The following is a 24,495-nucleotide window of genomic DNA, read 5'->3' as shown; positions in this document are numbered from 1 at the left end:
CATCCAATCGAATCGCAGAGAAAGACGGAAGCCACGTCCAAGGTTTATCTCATTCGAAATTCCATTTCACTCGGAAATGCTTCAAAATACAGAAGTAAAACCGATCGACCCTTCCGCTTCACGGGGACTTTAATAGTCATTTACAGAGCCCTGTTTACAGTGCACCACAGAAATGTGTTTCGTGTCCACCATTACTGCTGACTAACATGAAAAACATGGAAAAAAAACTTACTTTGTTTGAAAACAGCTGGTAAATAAAAAAGTGTTTGTATTATTAATAATACGTAAGAATCGGAGGACCAGGAGTAAAGATAAAGAGTCACTGCTCTACTATTAATTTGAGTCTTTATTCATTGTTTTCTATGGAGGTCATTAGGTTGTACTTGGAAAAACTTATTTCAGCTTAATCTGAAAAGTTTGAGAACCACTGCTCCATGGCATTATTTTGTGTGTGTTCATAATACAGAAGTCACTCTTGAATTTGCGAACGTTTAATACCATTACTTCTGTTTTGTCAGCTATTGTAAGTGACAAGTGTGTACATGGCCTCTTAAAACCAACGTATATTCAGAAAGTCTATTACTGTACTAGTTCAGCCTCCTCAAGTAAACATCTGTGTATAATGTCTCCACGCTGAGTATTTCAAGGCTCCAGGTTTTCTGAGTTCAAGTCTTAATCTACGTCTCCGGTAAACGTTAGAATACAAATCAAAAATCTTCCTTTCAAAATAGACCCTTCTACTACCAATCAAACAGTCTATTAACAACAAGCTCCATCAGGAGGGCTTTAACATTAAAACAGTGATAAAATACTGATCTTCAAACATGATCATTTACCTTTTTTGGACAACAGTGAAAAATACACATTTAAAATAGTTTGAACTTTAAGAGTAAACAGTACAACAGGTAAAAAAGACCACCAGCAGAAGTACAGTACGTGCACTACAGGGGAAATATTACTCTTCCTCCATTGACTTCTCGATCTCCTTCAGCTTCCGCACAAACTCTTGTGCCTCTCGGTCTCCTACTCTAGCCTCCAGCATCTTCATGATTGGCTTCTCTGTATGAAGAGAAACAGCACAGTCTCAAATGAATCCATCAAGAATGCTTGGGCGTCAGAGCTTCCAGTAGGGAATGACATGTGTAACTTAAAATATGTTGAGAAGGGCAAAAATGCATCGCATAGGCTAATAAGCGACAGATACTATATCAAGTAATGTCAAAACAATTGTGAATTATTATTATAAATATGAAGAGTTTGGTTCCAAAATGAGAAAACTCCTTTTCATTTTTAAATCATGTTTTTTATTTTGCATTCCAATTCATATAAATCAAACTGCAGTTGGTTTGTTTTGATTTAAGCCATAATAACAACAAAAAATACAGCTAACTAACAATAAAACACAATAAAAACATGATAACATATTAAAAACCATAAAAGTATTATGTACTTTTGGAACCAAACTCTTCATATTTTAAATGTTAAAGCAGCAATTCCCATGTTTGCCTCTTGACTAAACTAACCATTGACTTTTGATTAAAGGAAGGAGGCGGATTTTAGTAATTTAGTCTTCTTGATGTATATCATTTCATTTTTATGTACTTAATAAATATTTTTACTCATTATTATATTATAGTAAATAAATATAGTTTATTCTATGGTAAAATAACATCTTGTTTTATTATAATTAAATGATTTATTTATTTTTATGTATATATTTATTTCTACCTAAATAGTTACAAATAGCAGCTTTAATGTTACCACTCAATAGTAATTAAACCCCATGTCACAATAAACAATCTTTGAAAAAATTTCAAGCATAAATTGATGGTGCCCAAAAACCTCTGTTGGTCACTGGCCACTGTTTATATATTTTTGAGTTTCCCTTACACAGAAAATGTGAAAACCCAGAAGACAATTTCTATTGTTTAAGGAGGAACTGACTTGTTTAGTAGCTGAATAAAGCTGACAAACGTACCGCTCGGTTTTTGGCGGGACAGATGGAGGATGACAGGCTGAAGGGTCTTTCCAGCGGGCGTGGCGCCCAGTCTGCCCGGCCAGCAGAAGTCACTCAGTGGAGCTACAGCCTCGCCGGCAAAATCGTTGGTGGACAACCAGTCATAGTCCATCACAGTGAAGGTCAGACAGGCACATCTGTGTCTGTACTGCTCTGGGCTGACATGGCTGTCAGTGCAGAAGCAAAAGCTGGATCGCTCTGAGGCATTTCGTATTACAGATTCAATAACAACCATGTTACTACTACAACATATAAACACACTGACACTTACAAGTAAAAAAGCTCATCGAAAACTGGGTGCAGGGTTTTGAGCTTCACTTGAGTACGTTGACTGCGCGACGTGGGGAAGAGATGGTGAGGACAGAGCTCCACTATGACGAACGGATCGCTGAGCCCTAAATTCAGAGAAGAGAATTCACATCCAATTTAGACTCAGAGACTCGTGTCAGAGAAAAGAGAGAAGCGGAGCATTTCTAAAATTCATACGTACCGTTAGCATCCAGAGCAATGAGATCGGCTGCATGCAGTATCTCCACAGTTAGTCTTTGCTCAGGGGCGTCATAGTAACACTTCACACTGATACGACCGAACCGACTGTGCTTAAGGATTCTCTGTGAAACAAATGACAGGAGATTATAGCACATAATACACCTTAAAGATGTACCTTTAGTTTGACACGGCACACAAGATCTCTCCTTCTTGTGATTCAGCTGACTCATTTTCAACAGAGGCCCTCTAAAGCTAAGCTGCCTACCAAGATTATTTGGCATTATGCAGTATTGCATGTGCGCTCCAACATGAAGGTTGTTTTAAAAGTACACTTTGAAGGATATAATTTTCAGGCAAATTCACTTTGGCCAGTTTTAGTGTGTCCTTGTCCACACAAATACATTTTTGTTTGAAAGTGCATCTTCTCTTTATTTTGCGCTTCTGTCCAAACTGCGGTGAAGCTTTTTTTAATGGAATATAAGCTTTTGAAAATGAAGATCTATTCGAAAATGACATTTTTGCTGTAGTGTGGACTGTGAAAACAGATTCTTAGTGACTGATGCATTTTAGTCACGCAAAAAAGCAAGATGGTAGACGTAGCTGGACTACTTTCTAGTTTTAGTGTGGATGAGCAGCTATGGGAAAACGCAACCTGATCTCACAGGAATTCGTAGCTATTTTACAGAATTGTGCGATTATAAAAAAAACGCAATACTTAAACCCTTCCCCTTCTCACTGGCGTGAAAGCAAATCGTCCAAAAACATCCATTAACATACAAATTCTTGTGTATAGGCCACCTTACAATAGTTATAGTCCAATTCTTGTGGACAAAGAACTTCTTTTTGTGCAAATGCATCTGGATTAGTGTAGATGTCGCTTTAGCAACTGGTTTAGAAAGTTGAAACTTGTCAACCTCATTTTTAAGCACCAATGTAAATATATGCAAAGACAACACAGACAGAAGTTGTTTAATTTCAAGCATGTTTTGGTTTGGATTCTGTTAATGAAGACATCTGCCCATGTAGGCAGCAGACATTGAGTCGGCTCACCAAGTCTTGTGACACAGTCGGAGACTTCGCTCAAAATCTAGTCAAAGAGGAAATGACGGATGTAGACTTTTAATCATCAGAGGAAGGAATAATATCTGTGATGCTCCTAATCAACACCTCCTCTCTCTGCAGAGCAGGAGCTAAAAGCTGTGGCACCCCAGCGGGACTCCCACCCACCTGCTGGGAGATTTTCTCCAGGAAATACTGCTCGATCAGCTCAAAGGACGAGCATTTGTTCAAGCGCAGCTCCTCGTCCAGGGCCTGGTGGGAAGAGAGAAAGCAAAGCAGATGAAGCAATTCTTGTTTGTTTGGTCATTGGTCGGAGATGAGAGATTCATACCTTATAATCTCCACTTTTAAGATCCTCCAGGAGCAGCCCGTCTCCATCAGCGTGAAAAAAACGCACCAGTGCCTGTGTGAAAAAGGACTTGCTATTAATTGGCACCGAGGTGTCATGGTAATAGTTTGATTTAAAGTACCAAACTGAATGTCATTCTTTGTTTCTGCTGTGTGTTGACTTCATGGAGACCTGTACACATTATCCTAACGCATTTGAGATTTGCTATGCTAGGAGATCAACTATATGGCGGTTCATCTGTTGTGAGCCCTTGCCAGTTCCTTTTTTTGGGAATACTGGATCTCACATATTGTGATTCCTAAATTCTCTGTTGAGGTTCAGTCAGGAGCATTCATGAATATCTGATGTACTCCGATGATTTCGTGAGTGAAACCCATTACTGTAAGCTGAAGGAAATCAGGCAGGGAGATCGGCGCCCTTTAAAGTCAACTCGTAATGAATCTTTCATATTGACCAGCCTTGACTAAACCGATATGAAATCACAAAACAGTATGCTAATATGCTAATAGCATTTAAGACTAACACCCTGTATGCACTTACACAAGTGGCACGATGCAATGTGACAAAATACTGTAGAACCAAAGATTAAAAATGTATTCTGTCCCCACTGAATGTGGCACGATGTCATAGCAAACAAATTGTTCTTAATAGTTTGTAATGTATTTTGTCGTGTTGTCGCCACTCGCGTGCGGTCTGCAACCATATGTCTCATTTGCATTGTGAATCTAGGACTAAAGGGCCGTTCACACTATGACGTTAACAATAATGATGACTATAATTGTCTTAGCATGCACATCAACGGTTGATAATGTTATGTTACATTTTAAGCTAGCCGTTCTTACAGTCACAAAGACAGATGTACAGTAGGTGTACAGTCTGTTGCTTAAGACTTCGCAAAGAAAATAAATTATATGTTATTAAGACAAATTTCAACACACTTCTGTATGAGTCAATTTCAGCTTCAAGACATCAGAGAGAGCAAACAGCAGTTTACTCAGGAACCATGTGCCGGAATGTTTTGTCATTCATGAATTGAAAAAAAGGCTGTGAAAGTGAATATTGTTATAGTTGTGGCATTGACTCTACTATTCTCTTAGATTCTACATTTTTATATATCCTTATAGTTTCAACTATCTTAAACACTGTGAACGCCTCATTAACCAGTACAGACCACGTGTGGAAACAAATGCGACCATCAGTGGGCACTATAAATTCTTGCTGAAGTCCCCCCCCTAGTTGGCAATCGGCACCATTCTCAACACATCTAAGGAAACTGACAATGACTGGTAAACAGATCATGCCATGCTTTATGACCCTTTCTGTGCTGACCTCTACTGTGTACTGGAATCGTGTGTAGAATTCCACCTGGACGCCCCTGTTCTCTGCCACAGTGTCAAGGATCATCCGCAGGAGCAGCTCCCACAGGCTTTGCAGAACCCTGCGATACACGACAGCCAGAAAGATCACGGACAAGCTGACCTCCTTCACACAGCCATTTTCATCTTCATAGCGCTTAGGTTCACTTGGAGAACCTGCTACTACGTGTAAATCCCCATGTCATTACTGTAATGGCTACAACACATGCCTCTTAGGTCTGCCTTAGGTTGTTTCACTTCAATGAAGAAAGTACAATAATTACCTTGTTAGATTGTCTTTAACCAGTGACTCGTTGAGGATGACTAGAGTGTCATCAAGGAACTTCATCAGGGGAGCAACAGCCTGAAGCAGATCATCAGAAAGCACACGGACATTGATTTCAGTACACTTTAGAGCTGAATTAGGCATGACTGAATTATGCTAATATGAAATCATCCATTTACATACCTCATCAGTGTTAATGGAGTCTGGAGAAAGGCTGATGTGTTGAATGCATCTTCTGAGTTCAGGAAGCATCTGTGTAAAACGAGCATGACATTTATAGAACGTTCCGGGAACCTCATTTTCACCATTGCTCTCAGATAGGTTCTGTATGTCTACAACAAGCCCCACGCCCACTCACCCAATTTCTAAAAATCACTTGATTTCTGGTTGTTTTAGCTTATTTTAATGCGGGTTTCGTTTTTTATAATTTGAACTCTTGTTGAGCCCCCTACTGTAGTGGTCCTCAACACAGGGGCCATGGCCCACAACGGGCCTCAGCTGATTTCCAAGGAGCCTCGAGATTATAAAAATTGTAAAATTATACAACGTGAGCATTGAAATCCAAAAAAACAAGATATTTCTTATTATTTGGCCATTTTTGTAATAAATAAATTATATTTTCAGTTATAAAATGTGCTTGAGTTAACTCTTTATTTCAGTAAATCTTTTGTTTTTGTTGAGATTTTGTGAGTCGAAGGTGTTATATTGAATATTGTTATATTGAATATTGTTAAATCCAATGGGAGTCAATGGAGTCAAAAAGGTTGAGGACCCCTGGCCTACTGGGTGATGCTACAAGCATTTCTCGGTCACTTTCGGTTTCTACTTCTGTGTTGTTGCAACAGGTAACCAGGTACGACTCTGTTCGACGTACCCTCCATAATTTCATGTATCAACAAACAGTTCGTCTTCGCCATGGTACAACATACAGTTTTTGGCGTTTCATTTATTTTCTAGAATTGTTGGCATCTTTCTTGTTTCCAAAATGTCCTTTCTTGCTTGAAGCCATGTCTATACCGCACTTCGATAATGGGACTTAAACAGGGAGTACTCCACCCATCTTAATCCGATTTGTGTTTACTACGATGATGAGTTTAGACGGATTGAGCTAATCAAAAAGTTCTGTTTACATGGTCCATTCTTAATCAGAGTAATGTCTTAATCGTGTTAATGTCGGATTATTGTTGTCCATATAAATGTGGTCACTGATTACCATAGTAAGGACAATTATTGTCTTTTAAACACAAAAAGAAGATTTTTTTAACAATTTGGGAAAACAAACAGTTTTGGGGCACCTTTGACTACTATTTTATGACTATCCCAAAAATCTCAGTTGCTCACATTCTTCTACATATCTTTCAACAAACAACAAACATTTATATATGTTTGGAACTGCTTGAGGTTGAGTAATTCATGACAGAGTATCCCTTTCACATTGCTTACTAATAACACGTCACAATAGAACAACATGTTTTCCACAATCAAGTAAACCTGAAATCAACTGTTACATAAAATCAGTTTCTTAAGTACAAATGGCACCCAATTACGGCTTGATATTGTGCAACTATCAGCCATAACAATTATCTATTGGCTCTGTTACTGGAAGGCAGGACTTAGCGAAGGCAGGACCCCGCTAGACCTCCCGTATAGTGTTGCACTTTTCCACATTAACAGTAATAGAACTGTAAAATCGACAATCTTCTTTGGTTAGGGCCAGTCATTCAAGTGTGATTATGGAGCTACAGGAGGTTGTCTATCAGCAAAAAGCTTTAACACCTAAAAGTCACATTTTGCTTAAAACATAGCATTCACAGTAGCAGCTGTTTGACGTAACGTTTGTGTGTGCCCTTACCTTATCAGTAAGGTGCGTGATCTGACGTTTGGCCTCCCTCTGCAGGTCAATGTCAGCATTGTACAGCTGCCCGTTCAATGACTTGTTGACCTGTTCCTTCCCTTCCAACCCGCAAGACTCCTCCATGGCCTGTTCCACCCCCCGCCAGTCAAAGTCCCGCGGCAGACCCCCCAGAAACAGCCGCACATGCTCGGTGCTATTCAGAGCGATGCAAACCTGCACAAGAGCAGCAGCCGAGAAAATGAGGAGAAGGGGAGATTTGAAATTAGGTAAAAAGTGGGGAAGAAAGTAGGAAAAATAAAGAGGTCTAAACAGGGGGTGGGCAAGAGAGAAAGCATGTGATGCTAAATGAAAAGGGGGGGCTCTAGAGAGTTCAGACATGCAGCGACACAGAGGCGCCGCTGAGACGTCAGTGTTGTCAGGGAGAAGCACTCAACGCTGACATTTACTTCACTCGTAATAAAAGCCAATTCCCCCCTCCACCGCCCACCGTGTACCTGCACGATGAAGCTTTTGTGGTCTCTTTCCAGCTGGTCCCTCTCAATCTTGCGCTTTATCAGCTCGGCATAACACACCGCTTCGCTGCAGAAATTCTGCCGAGCACCAGAAAGAATTGCGTTATGTGGGTGAAACCATCAATTTTCCTTTCTATTACTAGTATGCTTTTTATTTGTAGTGTTTTTGACCATAGCTCCCCAGCTGCGCGAGTTTAAACTGCATGCTTATGGAAGTGGAGCTCGGAGCGTAGTGGCACTCACGTCCGTCAGCCGTGTGATGAAAATGAAGGCTCCCGCTGAATCGGGCCATGCCAGCTGGGCCCAGAACTCTCGCACCTGGGTGAAGCATTCTGTAACATCCACCGCCGAGGAGCTGTGTTTCGTCTGACTATGGATCGGCTCCAACTGTACATACACATTCAAATACACTTGTTCAAGTAAAACAAGTTACGCTTTGCTGCAGATGCACATTTACTTATGTATTTGTACTAGGGATGGGCATTTTTATCATATTTTATGTACTGAGTACTGGACAGGTTTGGAAAACAAGTACTTGGGGGCGTGGTATGATTGAGGGGCGGGGCGTGTGCGCCATGACGATAGTAAAAAGATTTGAATTACAACACTGATACGAAATTGTTGATAATACTATGGCAAGATTAAGTAAATAATTAAATCAACACTGTTAGGTTATTACAAATTCACCATGTGTTTTTATGAAAATACAGTAAACACAGAAATATCAGCATCATCTCTTGCCCTGTCATTTTTAATTGGTCAGGGTTAGTCATTTTAACTTTTCCTTAGTAACCACTGTGCCTTTTTAATGTAATTTGTCTTATCACTCCATCCTTTGCATGCCGTTTCGTCCCAATCGCATGTCAAGTACTCTATACTTTTCCATATTTCTGTAGTGGAACATGTAGCAAGGTTGCCGAGCCCCGATATTGAAAGCGTTATTATTGCCATCAGCCACCCTGCTGTCTTAGCCATCGGCATTGATCATCCCATACGAGTTATTCACAATTAGATTTACTTCAATGGTTTGACCCCCAGCTCACCTGATCCATTTCAACGGCTTTGCGGATTCTTTCAGTAGACCTTTCATGCACAATCTGCAACCATTTGTGAATAGAGGTCTTGAACCAGTTGTGAAATCCAGTCAGAGCCAACATCTTAGTATCTCTGAAATGACCACATTCAGATGAACACTTAGCAACACTCAGAGTTAAAACCATGCCACTTACACATACAATGATCTAACAACCCCCAACGAAAACGATCTCCCTCGCTCTATAAAAGCCTCTTTCCATAATAACCCAGAAAATGAAAAAGCACTCAACCCCCGCCGATGTTGAGAAGAACCCAGTAACTAACTTGAGAGGCAGGAACTCCCTGAAGCGCTTAAGGGTCTTCATAGACATGAAGAGCTCGAACAGGGTCTCTCCCATCGTCTGCGTGAGCCGGGAACTTTCCTGCTCCAGGTTCCCACAAACCCGCTCCATCGCGACGCTAACGTCATCTGCTACCTGGAGACGCGAGATTAAAGTTGAATTTCCATCGCCCGACCCAAGCAGGAATTATTTTTAACAGAGATCTGTGAGCATCCCCAGGGCTCTCAAACTTACAAGTTTCTCTAACTGCCGGTAAGAGATACTGAAGAAGTCGACTTTCACAGAGCTAAAAGAGAAGACAGAAACAAGGTGTAATTAAACCATAAATTGTTATTTTTTCAAAGATTGTTGTTGTAATTCAGCCCTGCATATTCAATGAAAACTGAAGCGTGTCGTTTTATGTTGAAATACGTTCAAATTTTTTTTTCTTTCTCAGCTTATTATGTGGATTGTTTAAGTTTGTAACACGTTTACTCTGTTACATTAGCCCAATATCATGAGAAATAAGTTTGCTTAATGCTCTGCTCAGCTAGCTCACCATAGCAATTTTGGTGTTTCTCATGATGACACTCAAGATGTCTCTACCACATAAGCTACAGGAATCCATTGTGCAATTTCATTCCGTGTCACCAAATAACCCATTTCAGCGTTAAACAACACAATTTACCTGTAATATAGTTTGTTGTACACATTTTGGCCTCTCTGAACATCAGCACATACTGCATCAACCACCAGAACCAAACTCCTCATCTGTTCCTCCAAAGTCTGTGAAGACATGCAGTCACGTGAGCTAGAAAACCCCGGCCTGACCAACGCTTGCTTCTTTGGTTAAACTAACAATTAAACTCCATGAGCCTTATCCACAGCACTGTGTCTTTTGCAGACATAACATCCCAAAAAAAAACCAAATAAAATCTAGACAAGCATTACAGAATGCTTGCTTTACGGTATATTCCATGCTGGCTAATATAACAAGTGATAAGAAGGAGGTTATAAGAAACTAGATGTGCATTTTCACAGTTTATGGTCTGCAATGGCTAAATAACTAAAATTATATTGAAAACACTTTGGATTGTATATAATAATCATAAATACTCACCCCTTCATCTGGTTTAATGTTTGATATTATTCCTTCATACCACTCAACGGTGCCTTTCTAAATTAAAGAATAAGAAAACAATATGTTATAAATGATAAACTGAATACTATACTGTATACAAATAAAGGTGCTTTAAAAGATTCTTCGATGCCGTAGAAGAACTATTTTTGTCTAAATGGTTCCATAAAGAACCTTTAACATCAGAGTATTCTTCAAATTATCAAAAGGAAGGAAAGCAATGGTTCTTCATAGAACCTTTGACTTAATGGTTCTTTGTGGAACCGAAAATGGCATTGCTGTGAAGCACCTTTTAAGCACCGTTATTTTTACAAGTGTACCATAATATCGAATTTTCTGTTTAATTGATCAAATGTTTCTCACTGCTGGTCTGGATTATCATACCTTTATAACTGTCGCTATTTCCAAGTGTAGTTCATTGCGGTTTGAACACACTGCTCTAAAAGCTGCCATGGACTGCATGTGACCGACACTCCTAAAACACAGAAACCATAGATCAATAACCAAAAAACATATAGTTTGAACTTCAATAAATGTATTGTACTGTGTGTCTCTAGGAACGTGTGTACTTGTAGTAGCAACACAGAAAACCCGTCAGGATGTCAATTTTTATGCATCCCGCTATCCAATCCAGATGGGTCGGAAAGGGCATATCACCACAAGCTCCTAGACACAGCTGCTGCAATTGACTGCAGAAATATTTGAATTCAAATGGATTTTGGTCGTTCGGTCACAAAATCGACCGTACGCATGTATTGTGCACAGTATGTGTGCACGTTTATGATTTTTTATAGGGTTGTTAACCTGGGTTAGTACAAATGAGAACAATCTAACTGGTCTAAATGGTTAAAATTTTCTTGTCAATATAATTTTTTATCAATATTTCCTGATTACCGATTTTACACGTGTCATCTAAAGGAAAGTGGTGAATGAAATGGGAAAACATCTGTGCGCTTTCTCTGTCTTACCCCAATATTTATTTTAAGTAGCATTGTTTGATAATGCTTCTGAATTTGCATGGTTTTGTGCATGCTCTCTACATACAGTTTAGCTTCACCAGGGTTTAAGAAATGATTGTGAATATAAATTTACCTGAGCATAAGCTCACAGCGTATGATGGCAGCTGCATTGTTGCAAGGGAACACTTGACGCATGCTCTTCATTTGAGACAGGCAGTAATCACAGTAAAGCCTGAAGCTTTCTGCCAAGAGACCCTCCTGCACTCAGAAACACATAATGACAGATTAGACCCAAATAAAAAGAATTCACTCCAAACTAGAGCCTTCAATGTTTCAAACTCCACAGCCTCTTTCTTCAGAGTCTTTCAGCAGAGCGCTAGAGTCATCACCACTCGCTGTGTAACAGCATGTGAATGTGACCTTCAGGGTCAGTGAACTGCAGTACTGTACTGTGAAAACAGCTAAAACAAATACTTATTTTACAATTCGTACAGGTGTTATATCATTTGCAGTATTGACAGTATACTTAAAACTACTTGGAGAAATGTAGTTAAAAATCTTATGACAGTTTAATATCGTTACTGCCCTTCTGAAACCTTCTATTTCCATATTTCAGGATTTTTATTATTTTTGCCATAAATCATTATTATTAGTCAACGTTTATGTTTGTCACTGGGTTTTGCAAATATCTAACCAATTGAATCATTTAAATAGTACAGGGTTTTTTCCATTTCATGGAAACAGCAAATATGGACATCCGAGGTTTTGGAAGGACTGCAACAATATAATGAGCTTATTTCTAAAAACAGTCCGTTTTTACAAATTTCCCAAAATCATTTTATTTATTTATTTAATCATCATGTTTTTATAGTCTTTTATTATGTTAGTCATGTGTATTTTTGGAGTTCATGCCTTTCATTGTGTTCATTAATCATATACTGTACATTGATCATACATTAACCGAGACATTTAACAATGATAAAAACAAAAATTTATTGTTTTATTAACAGTCTTCAAATTAATACTGAAAGTGTTACTTTTGTTGAAACTAGTAACTTTGTATTAGCACCTATTTTACTATTGCTCTTTGTATGATATATGGCTATTGCTCCCCGAACTCTTTTTTAAGTCGCTTTGGATAAAAGCGTCTTCTAAATGTAAATGTAAGTAGATAAATATTTTACTTTTGAATGAAAGAAATCAATTATCATAGGATCAAAGTCAACACTGGCAGCTCTAGTAAAAACCCACCAGCTCGCCCTGCACGCCGGCATCCTCCCACTCCGCCTCCACTGTTTTCAGCAGCCTGAGGAGCAGCGCGTAGCTCATCCGCTGAGAGCGGTGGTGACTGCTGTAACACTGCCAACGGCTGCAAACACACGCACAAACATGCGCTTTACACGCTAGTGTCAGTCTCACTGTTGGCAGGGACTTGTAGCTGTGGCATGCAGCGATTATCAGGATGGGTCTCGGTGTTACTGAACCAGCATTTGCTGTTTTCATGCTGTTTTGCTTAAGCTGTTAATAAACACATCATCAGGGATCTCACCACAGGTTTAACATTTGATACGCACATGATAGCCTGCTGTAGGGGAGAGAGGTCGGCCTGCACTGCATGATGGGAGAGCACGGTCCAAGCGGCCGCGCACACCTGCCCGTTCCAGTTAAAAGGCTCTTTCTGCAATTAGAATGGTTTATGGTCACAATAAAACACAAATGACATCACATGTCAGGCGATGGCGTATAAACAAAAAACGCAACCTTAATTTGATAATGTTCGTACTCCAGAATTTGGCTCAGCATCTTCTTGTGAATGCTTACGTTGGAGGCCATTTTACTCAGCGGTGTGTCTCTCTGTTAAGTCAAAGGACGTTTGGTGAATACATACTGTGGAGATGATATGAATATTAACCTTACTGAATACTTGAGTTGAAAATGAAAAATCTGCCATTATTTGTGCTTTTGAGAGCCTTCTCAAAATCTCCTTTTGCCTTCCATGAAAGAAATACAGTTTTGGCATAAAGGAGCGAAATTGTGAGCAGACGAGTGTTCAGGTTACAAGCAGGACCTGTGTGGTAAAGAGTCGAAGAATCAGGTGACATTCTCCTTGAACTTTAGAGGCGCTCGACCTCGGCTCCAACTTGAACCACTTATCATAACCAACAACCGGGATCTCCTGATGAGAGACAGAATGTGATATGAATGTAGATCTCATAAGAAAGAGTCGCCACCGCTGTAGGGATTTAAGCATGCTGAGCTCACATTCAATGGGATGTTGATGCAACCCAAGAAGTCGTCAGCATTCTCCTCACTTCCAGACGCAGCTGATCCGTTGGATCGCACTGATTTGGCAATTTGCTTGAAATACCTAAAAAACAGTTTTTAAGAAATTGATGAAGAAATTTTAAGTATGAATCTTTTTAGCAGTAAGAATTGAGCGGAGCATTATTGGTCAAGTAAGACTGCGTTTACTAAAAAGGAAAGTATTGCCAGTTTGCGATGTTCCAACAGTGCATATTTACACATATAGACGCTAGACTGTTGTGCCATACTGAACAAACACAGATATGTTTTAACATATCTAAGATAAGCTACCTTCCCATTCCTCTGAATCCACTGATTTCATTCAGTTTCTTACAGGCTTCTGCAACAGAAACATCGTCATCGTGATCCCTAGAGAGAAAAAATAACAAAAATCATTAGACGAGAAAAACAGATTGTAGTTTTAACGCCGAAAAACATTCTCGATCTGAAAGACACGTTGATTCATCTCACCATATGTCCAAATGCAGAAGGTCATTGTGAACATCGTCAATTTCGCTGTGAAAAACAAACACATTTACAAACGCTGTCACAATTCCAGTATAATTGGCAGAATTGTCATTTTTACTAGCATATCATTCAATCAAATATTTTCTAACTGTTGTTAGCAAGGTCCTTACAAGACAAAGTGTTCGTTCCACACTGGATTGAGGGTCTCGGGTTTGACGTCGGTCACTTGGATATCCCTTCCCGCAAGAACTTCTTTAACGCTGGAACGCTTGTCCAACTTTTCCCGTCTCTTACGAAAACTAAACTTCCTCTCTTTCTTCTCCTCTGTGTCTTTGGGCGATTGTCCCAGGAGAATTCCCAGCATGCAGTAGGGGTCACTGTAGCCTAGACGGCACCCGGTTCGCCACAGATAAACATGATGGTTAATTCAATAAAGGTTACGATAAAGTGTTCGGAGGTACAGAGAAACAAATGGCCTGCTTTATTAACCGAAGGGACCCATTCATTACAAACCCGCAAAAAAGACTAAAAGCCCTGCAGACTAAATAACGTCTAAAATGAATGCATAATTTCCATCATTCCTCTGGAAAAACTAATAAAATGTCCTTTGATGATTTTATGAGGGATTTACATATTACGTCTACATTTAGATATTATGTCTTTGCGACCTTTTGTTTTGTAAACGGCATCAAAAGGACACAATGTTAGAGGTTAAATAAACATACCGAACAAGTCATAAAAGGCATGAACATCTTACCATTGGCATCTTTTGCCATCAGATTCTTGCCTTTCATTACAGAGACCCTGAGAGAGAAGTTGGCTCTCTACAAAAGAACATTGAAGACATGGATTGGAGTGGCACCACAGCAATAATAAAAACTCAGAGCAAACATGTTTCGTTGGTCGGGGCCGCGGCCCCTCAGGTGAGCTCACAGTGAAATAAATGCAAGCGTGTCGCACTATAGCTCAAAGACCTGTCTGGAGCAGAGAAATCAATAGAATTTTCTTTCTCGTATGTCAGGTGTAAGTGTATTGTGCATGACACGAGCGGAGAGAGACCGCTGTGTAAATGATGGCTCGGATCATTGTAAAAAACATTCAGATAGCATTTCTCTATTCTCCTGGAGACCTTTCAAAGAAAGCAACGGGACCTGCTTTTACGGCGAGTTTTCAAGGTTTCTCAGACAGAACTAATCTGAAGACTTTCTGTCCTTGATCAAACGTCATGGTATAGTAAGAAAGAAAAACATGAAATCTGTCCATAAAGAAATAAGAATAGGGTACTTGAAGCTGGAACAGTTAACTCTGAATGCTGGGATTGTCATGGCCATAGTTTGAGCAGTGGTGCATTGTATGTTGTATGGCACAAAAACCTGTGTGAGACCCTCACCTTTGATTCTCGAACTCTCTGCAGGATGATGTCGTGTTCCTCTTGACCCATATCAAAGACCTGAGAGAGACCGTAGATGGTATGTGGTGGAGAAATAAAATGAAAGACCAGTAAGGGAAAGGGGATGTATGCAGGTATAACTGGAAAATGTCACATGTGAGGTGAAAGGCATCTTGAACATGCACGCTACTGTATCTGACAGTATTAGATGGACAAGATCCTGCAGACATTTAGTTTGAAAGATTGGTTTAAAAAAATAGATTATCTCTAATATTTTTACATAATAGAGATGATTTTCATAAATATTTACACTATTACTCATTACCCCCAAAGCCAAATGTTATTCAGCCCATAGCACAATATATCATGTCAGTCCCATGTGTTTTGTGTGGAGAAAGAGCATTGTTTTGGTTTGAGAGGCCATGCTCTCTCTCCGGTGTCGCATCCTTTAGCCCCGCCCCCTTGTGTCCCTGTTAGCGGCCCATTAGTGTTAGTCTTGTCACCAGCCCTGGTCCATCTTTCCCTTAGTGTTTCATTCCCCTCACCTGTCTCGTGCAATCCTCCTGTTAGCTTTCCTTTAGTGTTTCATCCATGTCACCTGCCGCCACTCTCCCTCTGTCATCAGTCCTTGTTAGTGTTTCCCTTTTTCAAGCCCCAGTTGCCCTCTGTCTCTTGTCGGTTCATTTTGCACATTTACTGATCCTAGTCTGTCTTTTGCATGTTTAAGTAGGTTCTACAAATATTTACCAGCTTTTCAAACTTATATTTTTACATTTATGTTGAGCTGTTTTTGCGTTTTATTTATAGATTTAATTCAAAATACCAAATAAGATTTTCAACCAGTACAGTCAAACCTGTTTTTGGGTATGATACTGCAAAACCTTAGAATTTTAGGTTGCCTTGTTTATGCATTGTTTATAAAAAAACGGTTTATGAGTTTATACCTGTTGTACAATTACAAATGTTCACTATTATTCTTGGCTGGATCTTTCATGTATGTGGTAGTGGTAGCGGTAGCAAAAGATTAGCGGCCACAGCAAAATTTCATCTCGTCTTCAGCAGAAACCTTTTCCACATCACACATTTCAAACATAAGACCTCCATATGAGAGGTCTCAGAATGGATTTGTGCTCCTCTGGAGTGAGAGGGGTTTCATGGGTGTAATATAAGCACCAAACATCAATCCCCATTGGACATGGGCTTTGATGTTTAATCATGTCTGAGACAAGAGCATCTGCTCCAACTCATAATACCAACTCCAAGTAAACAAACCCCCTCCACCCCCACCCAAACGCTACCGTCAATTCCTTCACAATCCCTTCAGGCCCACCTCCCTCCCTTCAAATATCAGGAGTGCTTTGAAAACAAAATGTGAACCAAACGTTTCTGTCTATTTCATTTCTTTTAGAGCAGACTGTGTTATTATCTGAAGTGTCACAGGACAAAGGATATGCACCCCTGAAGTGTTTGATCTTGTATGTGTATGAAGTGTATGTGATCTTTTAAGGAAGTAAAGTGTTTGCACCTTCTGTAGATAGTTGAAAATGTCCCCTTCATTGGTGACATACTCTGGCGATGGCACCCCAACCCGATTGACCACCGTATAGATCGCCTCCTCATACAACAAGTCGAGCTAAAAGACAACAATTTCTCATCATTGTGAAACCTCTTTAGAAAGGACATGTAACCCGTGTAAAAGTGATGCCACAAGATTGGTATTGCTTAAAAATCTTTTGTAAGTTGAAGTAGGAGACTCACCTCATCCCTGGTGGCTCTCTCTGGAACAATGACCTGATCCTTACACTCTGGGGGTGGAGGAGCACAGCTCTCCTCCTGTAAATGCATGAGGACGGGGAAACCAATGGAGACAAAGATGACAGGTGAGTTAATCAATGAAAAGCGGGGATATCATTATTTGTGTTTGACAATGAGCTCAGAAGAAGCTCGGTGTGCATGTAAATTTAAGAGCTTCAATGCATTGAGAGAGCAATGAGCCTGGGAAAGAGGATTCATGAGCCCTTTAGAATGATTTTTAATCAGACATTTGTAATTCGGCCTATTTTGTGAGTTCAAAGATGGTGTGAAGAGGATCTGAACAGTTAGAGCAATAAACTCATTGACAGACTGTGTTAGATATTGATACAACATTGACATTCTTTGGTAACGCTCATTTGGATCAAATGCACTAATCGATGGATTGGCATTAGGTATACGATTCTTGATAAAACTTAGATAAAAAATTACCACGTTACCAAAAGTACCACGGTTGACAATATTGGAAGTAAACTGAACATGCATATTGTAGTATCATCACTGTACCGTTGTAAATTTATCATCACTGTACGGTAAATTTAAATGGATAGTGGACCTAAAAATGAAAATGATGTCATTATTTACTCACCCTCTTGTTATTTCAGACTTTCTTACCTACAAAGAACACAAAAGAAGATATTTTGAAGAAAGTTGGTAACCAAACAGCGTTGGGACCCATTCAATTCTATCGTATGGACACAAAACCAATGCAAATCAATGGCCGTTACCAACGTTCTTCAAAATATCTTCTTTGTGTTCTGCAGAAGAGAGAAAGTCATACAGGTTTAAAATGACAAGAGGGTGAGCAAATGATGACTGGGTTAACTATCTCTTTAAGAGCCTAGAAATGTTGACAAAATTATGGCTACAGTCAACAGTGTCTTATTTCCAGATTGAGGCGAATGTGTAGAAACAGTGTCAAGAGACATTTGTTACTTTAAGCAAGACATTTTAGCCACAATCCATTTGGCCATGAACTGGATTAAGAATATTTCCGAATATCTCAAAGAAGCCCAAAATAACAGTGAACAATTTTCTAGCACCGACTCTTGTCAGTGTTCATAAATCTAGAGCTGAGAAAACATCGAGAAACTTATCGAGGTGGGATTCACAGCTCTCTGAGAACATTGCTGCTCTTTAATGTCACAGAAAACTAGAATCATCCAAACAGCTGCTGAAAAAGCATACCAGAGAAATGTGGTTAAAGATGGAAGAAAGAAAACTTAACAGCATTAATGAGCGACGTTATTTTCGCAGACAGCAAAATGGTGAATCCTGACATAGAAACCTCACACCAGACGTGCCATATGGTGGTGGGAGTATCATGATGTACAGCCTCAGAAATGGATAATGTAGCTTACTGTGATTGTGAGGATAATGAACTCTAATAGTGCTGTGTGTCACACAATAGAAGCGCTACACTAATGCTTTTTGTTAAATACTTTAAAAACCATTCATTCTGCATGGCATTTACTCTGCTTTACTCCCCCATTCGCATTTATTCTTTATTGTATGGCATCCAGTCTGGGTAAAGTCTGGTTTATTTTTCATACTCATACCATTTCGTTTGTAGCACCAAGCCCCTGATGGAGTTATATTTTGTTCTTACCGTGATGAAAAGCACAACGATAAATCTATCTTGACTCGTACAGCAAAATTTACAGGAGAATGTCAGGTTGGCTTTCCATGTGATGAATGTTAACTCTTTCCCACCAGGCGGCAACATTTTGATCATTTGCACAAAACTTTGAATATTTTCTACTATATGTGACCCTGGACCACAAAACCAGTCTTAGGTCACACGGGATATTTGTGGCAATAGCCAACAATACATTGTATGGGTCAAAATGATAGATTTCAAATTTATGCCGAAAAACATTAGAATATTTAGTAAAGATCATGTTCAATACAGATATTTGTCAATTTCCTACTGTAATATATATATATATATATATATATATATATATATGTGTATTTTTGTGAGTTGATGCAGCAAAATCGCAACAAAAAATGGCCGGAAGCACGCCTACAAACTTGCACTCGCTGCTGGCTGCTCTTTGGGAATGGGGTATATGCACACAGGACGATAAAGTACTTTCGCTAAAATATCTGCCAACTAGGTCACTTCAGCTCTCTTAGCACTAAGGGGATTTTTCACCAAGTGATAACCATTTGTTTAGTAAGAATACGTTTACAATTTGGCAATCCAACAGCACTACAGTTAATCGTTGTTAAATGCCTCTATGTTCTTGCCTGTAGTAAGTGCAAAAGTTCACTTTGCTTTTTTCCTATTTGTTGATGGCTCATGAAGAGGCCAAACCGTGATCCTAACCTTTATTTTCGTACCGAAATCCCCTATGGCCAGTCAGTGATTTATTTGCATAATTTGTTCAAATATTAATGTCAGAGATTCCATTAGGCTGGTGACTGTAGTGTACACATATGATTAATACAATATATCAAATGTGACCACTATTGTATGGAGATCTAAAGTATGGAAAGCAGGAAAAACGTGTCAAAAATGAGGAAGTGTTGTGTCATAAATGACTTAAAAATCTTTGGGTGTAGGTCAAAGGGCACAACATTAATGACCATGAGCATGACAGAAAATCTATATCAGAACAATGCAACGTGAAACTGTAGTACTTCCGAATGGCCAAGTCAAAGTCTTGACCTTTATTCGTAATGAAATGTTGTGGCGTGACCTCAGGTAAGTAATTCAAAGAAGCCTACAGACGTGAAGCGTTTTTTAAAATAGAAAAGCCTTAAAATTATTATCTGGGAATGATTACCACCCACACAAAGTCAATGGTGGATGTAATTGCTTCTGAAGAATGTGCCACGGCCCTTTAAATTTCAATGTTTACATCAATTCCTACAAAAACGATGAATGTTGGATCAATGAGTTCAATAAAAAATATATATTTTACATAATTTACTTGTAGATCTATTGGACTACAGTATACAATTCTGCAAAGTCTTTCAACTGTGAATGTACAATATGTACAGCTCTTTGCAAGTGGTAATGACATTTTTATCACCAAGAATAAGTCAACATTGATAGCTGCTTTTTCAACATTTAAAGCTAGAACAGTGGGAGAGGAAGCTCTTCAATAAACATCGAATTCAAGCACATTAAGTCTGATATTGCCTTAATATGAGGGAAGTGAGCGTGAATTGCTCTGCTCTATTGAAGGAAACATGTAATATCTGAACCACCAGCAGTCTATACAGTATGTCACTTCTGTGCAGAGAAACACGTAGATAAAAACGTTGATTCTTAATCACTTCAGATTATTTGGTGGTGTGGTGACCGTTGAACCCTGGTTAAAACAGAAATGTTCAGTCATCTTGTGAAGGATGTGGTTACCTCAGTTTGGGCAGCAGACAGCAGACTATCCTGTTTCTGGAGGATTTTATTCATGCGGTCAAAGAACTCCCCGTTTCCCCTGGCAACCCTGGAAATAGAGATGGATCAGTTCAGTCGTGAAACATCTCGCCCTTGTTTATTTTTAATTATACAATGTGCCTTCAAAAGGAGCTTCCCTGCCGACAGAATCGCAGGGTTTGGGTCCCTGATCTAATACGCTGTATTCAGTATCACACACTGAAAGCTCATCTGGAGGTTATACTCATTCGCACTATAATAAGATGAGCTGAGCAACACTGGGAGCTCATTGACAGGCATCTGGCAAATGCTTGTTTTGGTTGACATGCAATTACTTGAACATAGATAAATGTAGAAGTCAAAGCTGTCAAAATGTCAAATTTATGCTGAAACCGAGAGCGGTGTTGACATATACAATGCCAACAGTAAAAAAATATATTTTATTATTTATTCATATTAGGGATGCACAAAATATTATCTGCCATATCGGTACCGCCCGATAAACTATCGTTCTTAATGGCATTGTATCGCCAGATAATACAATTTAGGCCGATATATTATAGCCTATAAAATACTGTACAGGACTGTCTTTCTCCCGTGATCATTCACTTACTGCTATTAGCAAAACATTGTTGATGTAGGTACAGTATTTATTTATGTAAATTATAGGAACAAATTGATGAATTAGACTGCTGTCTGAATGCTTTCTGTCTAGAAACCTGTTGTTTTGGGTTGCTCGGGAAGAACATCTATAATTTGTTTGTTGAATAAAAAATATACCAGAAAAGTTTGAAGGTTATATAATCTTTTACTAGTGTAAGGTAGGCCTGGTACATGATTTTCAGGGGAAAAAAGAAAACTAACGGTTGCCTTGTTATCTGCAGTGAATGTTTTCATATAACAGCCGTTGTCCACTTTTTGCCTTTTTGAAAACAGCTGGTTGTGACTTAAAGCCTGTCGTATTGCCTTACAGAAGTCCTGCGCTTGCAAATAATAATAATAATATCATTCATTCTGTGCAATTATGCAAATGTGTTACTAATGACCTGTAATGGTTGTAATATAGTTAATGTCCTCTTTGTCGTATATCTGTATATTGGTCAATATATCGCATATCAAGAATCATCGGTTATCGTTATCAGCCAAAATGTACATATCGTCGCATCCTTAATTCATATAGTTTTTAAGCAATACAGTGACATTAAAACTACATTTACATTTATTCATTTGGCTTATCCTTAGCAACTTACAGATGAGGAAAACAACAAGCGATTCAAGGCAATAAACACGAAAAGTACCAGGAAATACAAAGCTACAAAAACAACACAGTCTAAAGGATGTAAAAGTGAACTTTAATATCCTACACTAACCATAATCTAGAAAAACTCATTTTAAAGAGTAGCCTTACCACTGACAAAGCATTGTTAAAAAGAAGACGACAGAGAGTGAGATCACTAGCTCCCTGACCACATCTCTGACATTTTTTATTAACATTCTTACTTTTTGTTGCTATGACATTGGAATTATTTGTTTATTTTTTCTTTGATATTTAATTCCAACATTTTTGGTTATTGTGTCTATGTCACTTAAACTGTAATTCTCACAAAAATGCCAAAATAATATATTTTCTGTACTGAGCAAATATTTAAAACTTTACTTTAGTTTTCGAAAAGAAAGACCAAAACTCTGCTCGAAGTTTCTCTCTCTCTAAAATTGTATTTTACTACAAAAGTAGTAAGTACTCAATACACCATATTTAGGTTAGCTATACATCAATTTGTGTGACAATAGTAGTAGTAGTTTAGATTTAACGTAACATTATCGTCTGTTGGTGTTGGACGCAAATATAGCCTATGTATAATTATTGTTACAGTTATCTCAAATCCTGAATTTATCTCTCGAATGCAGACCTTTCTGTCTTAAATCGGCATGTCATTTTTCCAGAAATTCTTCTCTATTCTCCCAGGGAGTGCACAAATTTACAGTGGGGTGCATGGCTGATACCAAAAGCTTGTCGGACAAAGCAACAGGAATGAAGGGGGCGGGGTTTTGCGAAGACGTTTAACGCCTTATTGTAGAGAACAGGTTTATTATTGTGTGTGGTGTTCCCTCCAGACATCTCTAGCAAGAGTTCCTTTATAAAGCGCACATTTAACCAGATAAATTTGACTAGCACAAGCTAAAACCATCAAAAATCCAACATAAACCAAGACGGAAAGCCATGCTGGTCGCCGCTGGTCTTTTCAGCAGGGTATGTAGGCTAATCCGTTACATTACACGTCTGAAAGAATGAGCTCAGAAAGCAGATCCCGTTCAGCCGAGCGCAACAAACAAACATGGTGAGGAACATTGAGAGCAGATTGCTGAATTTGTTGAGGACCTTGTTGCTTGGAGTTAATCTACAAAACGCCTGTTCTCACTGGGGATTGAGGTGACAGGCCAGCACGTTCCTCTGACAAGCCTCAAAATCAACAGCTTGAAGCACGCCTGAGAGAAACAGCCTCCGTGGAGATAAGAAAGATGATGGACATTTTCTGTCCTCATTAGAGCTACTGCCACACCGTTCAAATCATCAACAGTGCAACAAGTAAACAACCGCGTCCTGCCGCCTCCGATCGAGCCTCATCTTCACTGTTCAACTTCATTTATGGTATTGTGAGGCGGTCCGAAGGAGGGGGCGGGAGACGTGCTTCTCCAGCAGAGCCGGGTGAGCTCCTGGACCCTTGCCATTTGCTAATTTTCCAGACCCCGTCGTCATGGTGATGATAGCATGTTCAATGCGGGATTGGTTGGCAGACCGAAGCATCTAGGGAATATCGCCCATCTCCCCTGTTCTGCCCTGCCTGACTTCAGTGTCGAGGAATGAGGGAAGAATGCATTAGTATGGCCATACAGCTGTCAGACCCCCAGTGGTTCTCGAACCCCCGTCTCTCGATATTTATTCTCCCTAGGGCACTCCAATCCGTTTTCCTATCAACAGCATCAGAGCAGGTGCAGATTAGATACCTATGCCTCTACTCCCCACCTGCCCAGAAATCCAGCAGAGCTCTTATGGGATTCCCTCATGAGATGAATCAAGGGTGACACTTAGAGTATGCGTAAATATACACTAAATGAGACAGCATATTACATAATTGTCTGAATGGTCTGGGACTGTCTTGACTGATTTATTCAGCGCCGTAAAGAAATAATAATGACAAATGAGATCTCTTTAGCATCTTGAATTTTCTCCTAGATAGCACAGTGATTAAATAGAGTCAGGTGCAGTAAGCAGCTTAGATCATTTGCCATTTGGACTTTGACCACACCCTCTCTGTCAGCCAGTTTAATGTGAGCAAACCAAAATGCATAAAATGGATCACTAGAGCAATTCTGTTTCTGACTTGTTGTAATTCTGACTTGTTTTCTGAAAAAAAGAAAACAAATTTTAGGGCTGTCACAAAAAAAGTGTTTTTCCTCATAACACCTATTTGAGGGATAGACGCTTACAGCAAATTTTCCTGTTTGCCAGGTTTTTCTCATGAGAAAAAAGTCTTGACATCTTCAGAGTTCAGAAGAGGTCTCAAGAATGTTAAAAATGCTGCCATATTGTGCCATTTCAATGTGAATTCAATTTTAAACGTCCTTATCAACATTTATCCTTTTGGGGGGGGAGTTTTGGGGGTACTTTGACTCTTAAAAGGACAGTTCACACAAAAATGAAAATGCTGTCTTCATTTACTCACCGTCAAGTTGTTCAAAATCTGTATAAATGTTTTT

At 39.2% G+C, this 24,495-nt stretch overlaps 1 protein-coding gene across 1 annotated transcript in view; it reads right to left on the bottom strand.

Annotated features, from left to right (window-relative positions):
* Window positions 1-955: 955 nt before the first annotated feature.
* Window positions 956-24,495, bottom strand: part of baiap3 (BAI1 associated protein 3) — a gene marked incomplete at both ends in the record, with an annotated part of 28,337 nt that continues 4,797 nt past the window's right edge. Inside the window, 32 exons of the mRNA XM_079457417.1 lie at window positions 956-1,059; window positions 1,979-2,184; window positions 2,289-2,412; window positions 2,508-2,628; window positions 3,734-3,817; window positions 3,897-3,968; window positions 5,244-5,352; window positions 5,554-5,633; window positions 5,739-5,807; window positions 7,408-7,623; window positions 7,905-8,000; window positions 8,166-8,309; window positions 8,966-9,089; window positions 9,282-9,433; window positions 9,533-9,584; window positions 9,966-10,063; window positions 10,398-10,454; window positions 10,800-10,890; window positions 11,508-11,632; window positions 12,626-12,743; window positions 12,949-13,052; window positions 13,136-13,228; window positions 13,443-13,550; window positions 13,637-13,742; window positions 13,970-14,047; window positions 14,150-14,194; window positions 14,317-14,530; window positions 14,904-14,970; window positions 15,537-15,596; window positions 17,062-17,169; window positions 17,295-17,369; window positions 20,719-20,806. Of these exons, the coding sequence (XP_079313543.1) occupies window positions 956-1,059; window positions 1,979-2,184; window positions 2,289-2,412; window positions 2,508-2,628; window positions 3,734-3,817; window positions 3,897-3,968; window positions 5,244-5,352; window positions 5,554-5,633; window positions 5,739-5,807; window positions 7,408-7,623; window positions 7,905-8,000; window positions 8,166-8,309; window positions 8,966-9,089; window positions 9,282-9,433; window positions 9,533-9,584; window positions 9,966-10,063; window positions 10,398-10,454; window positions 10,800-10,890; window positions 11,508-11,632; window positions 12,626-12,743; window positions 12,949-13,052; window positions 13,136-13,228; window positions 13,443-13,550; window positions 13,637-13,742; window positions 13,970-14,047; window positions 14,150-14,194; window positions 14,317-14,530; window positions 14,904-14,970; window positions 15,537-15,596; window positions 17,062-17,169; window positions 17,295-17,369; window positions 20,719-20,806 (3,388 nt within the window). The remainder of the gene's footprint in view (window positions 1,060-1,978; window positions 2,185-2,288; window positions 2,413-2,507; window positions 2,629-3,733; window positions 3,818-3,896; window positions 3,969-5,243; window positions 5,353-5,553; window positions 5,634-5,738; window positions 5,808-7,407; window positions 7,624-7,904; window positions 8,001-8,165; window positions 8,310-8,965; window positions 9,090-9,281; window positions 9,434-9,532; window positions 9,585-9,965; window positions 10,064-10,397; window positions 10,455-10,799; window positions 10,891-11,507; window positions 11,633-12,625; window positions 12,744-12,948; window positions 13,053-13,135; window positions 13,229-13,442; window positions 13,551-13,636; window positions 13,743-13,969; window positions 14,048-14,149; window positions 14,195-14,316; window positions 14,531-14,903; window positions 14,971-15,536; window positions 15,597-17,061; window positions 17,170-17,294; window positions 17,370-20,718; window positions 20,807-24,495) is intronic.

Source organism: Barbatula barbatula (assembly GCF_947034865.1).
Source record: "Barbatula barbatula genome assembly, chromosome: 5".
NCBI classification, from domain to species: domain Eukaryota; kingdom Metazoa; phylum Chordata; class Actinopteri; order Cypriniformes; family Nemacheilidae; genus Barbatula; species Barbatula barbatula.
The sequence above is the reverse complement of the archived record's forward strand: the minus strand, read 5'-3'. Positions and strand labels throughout refer to the sequence as shown.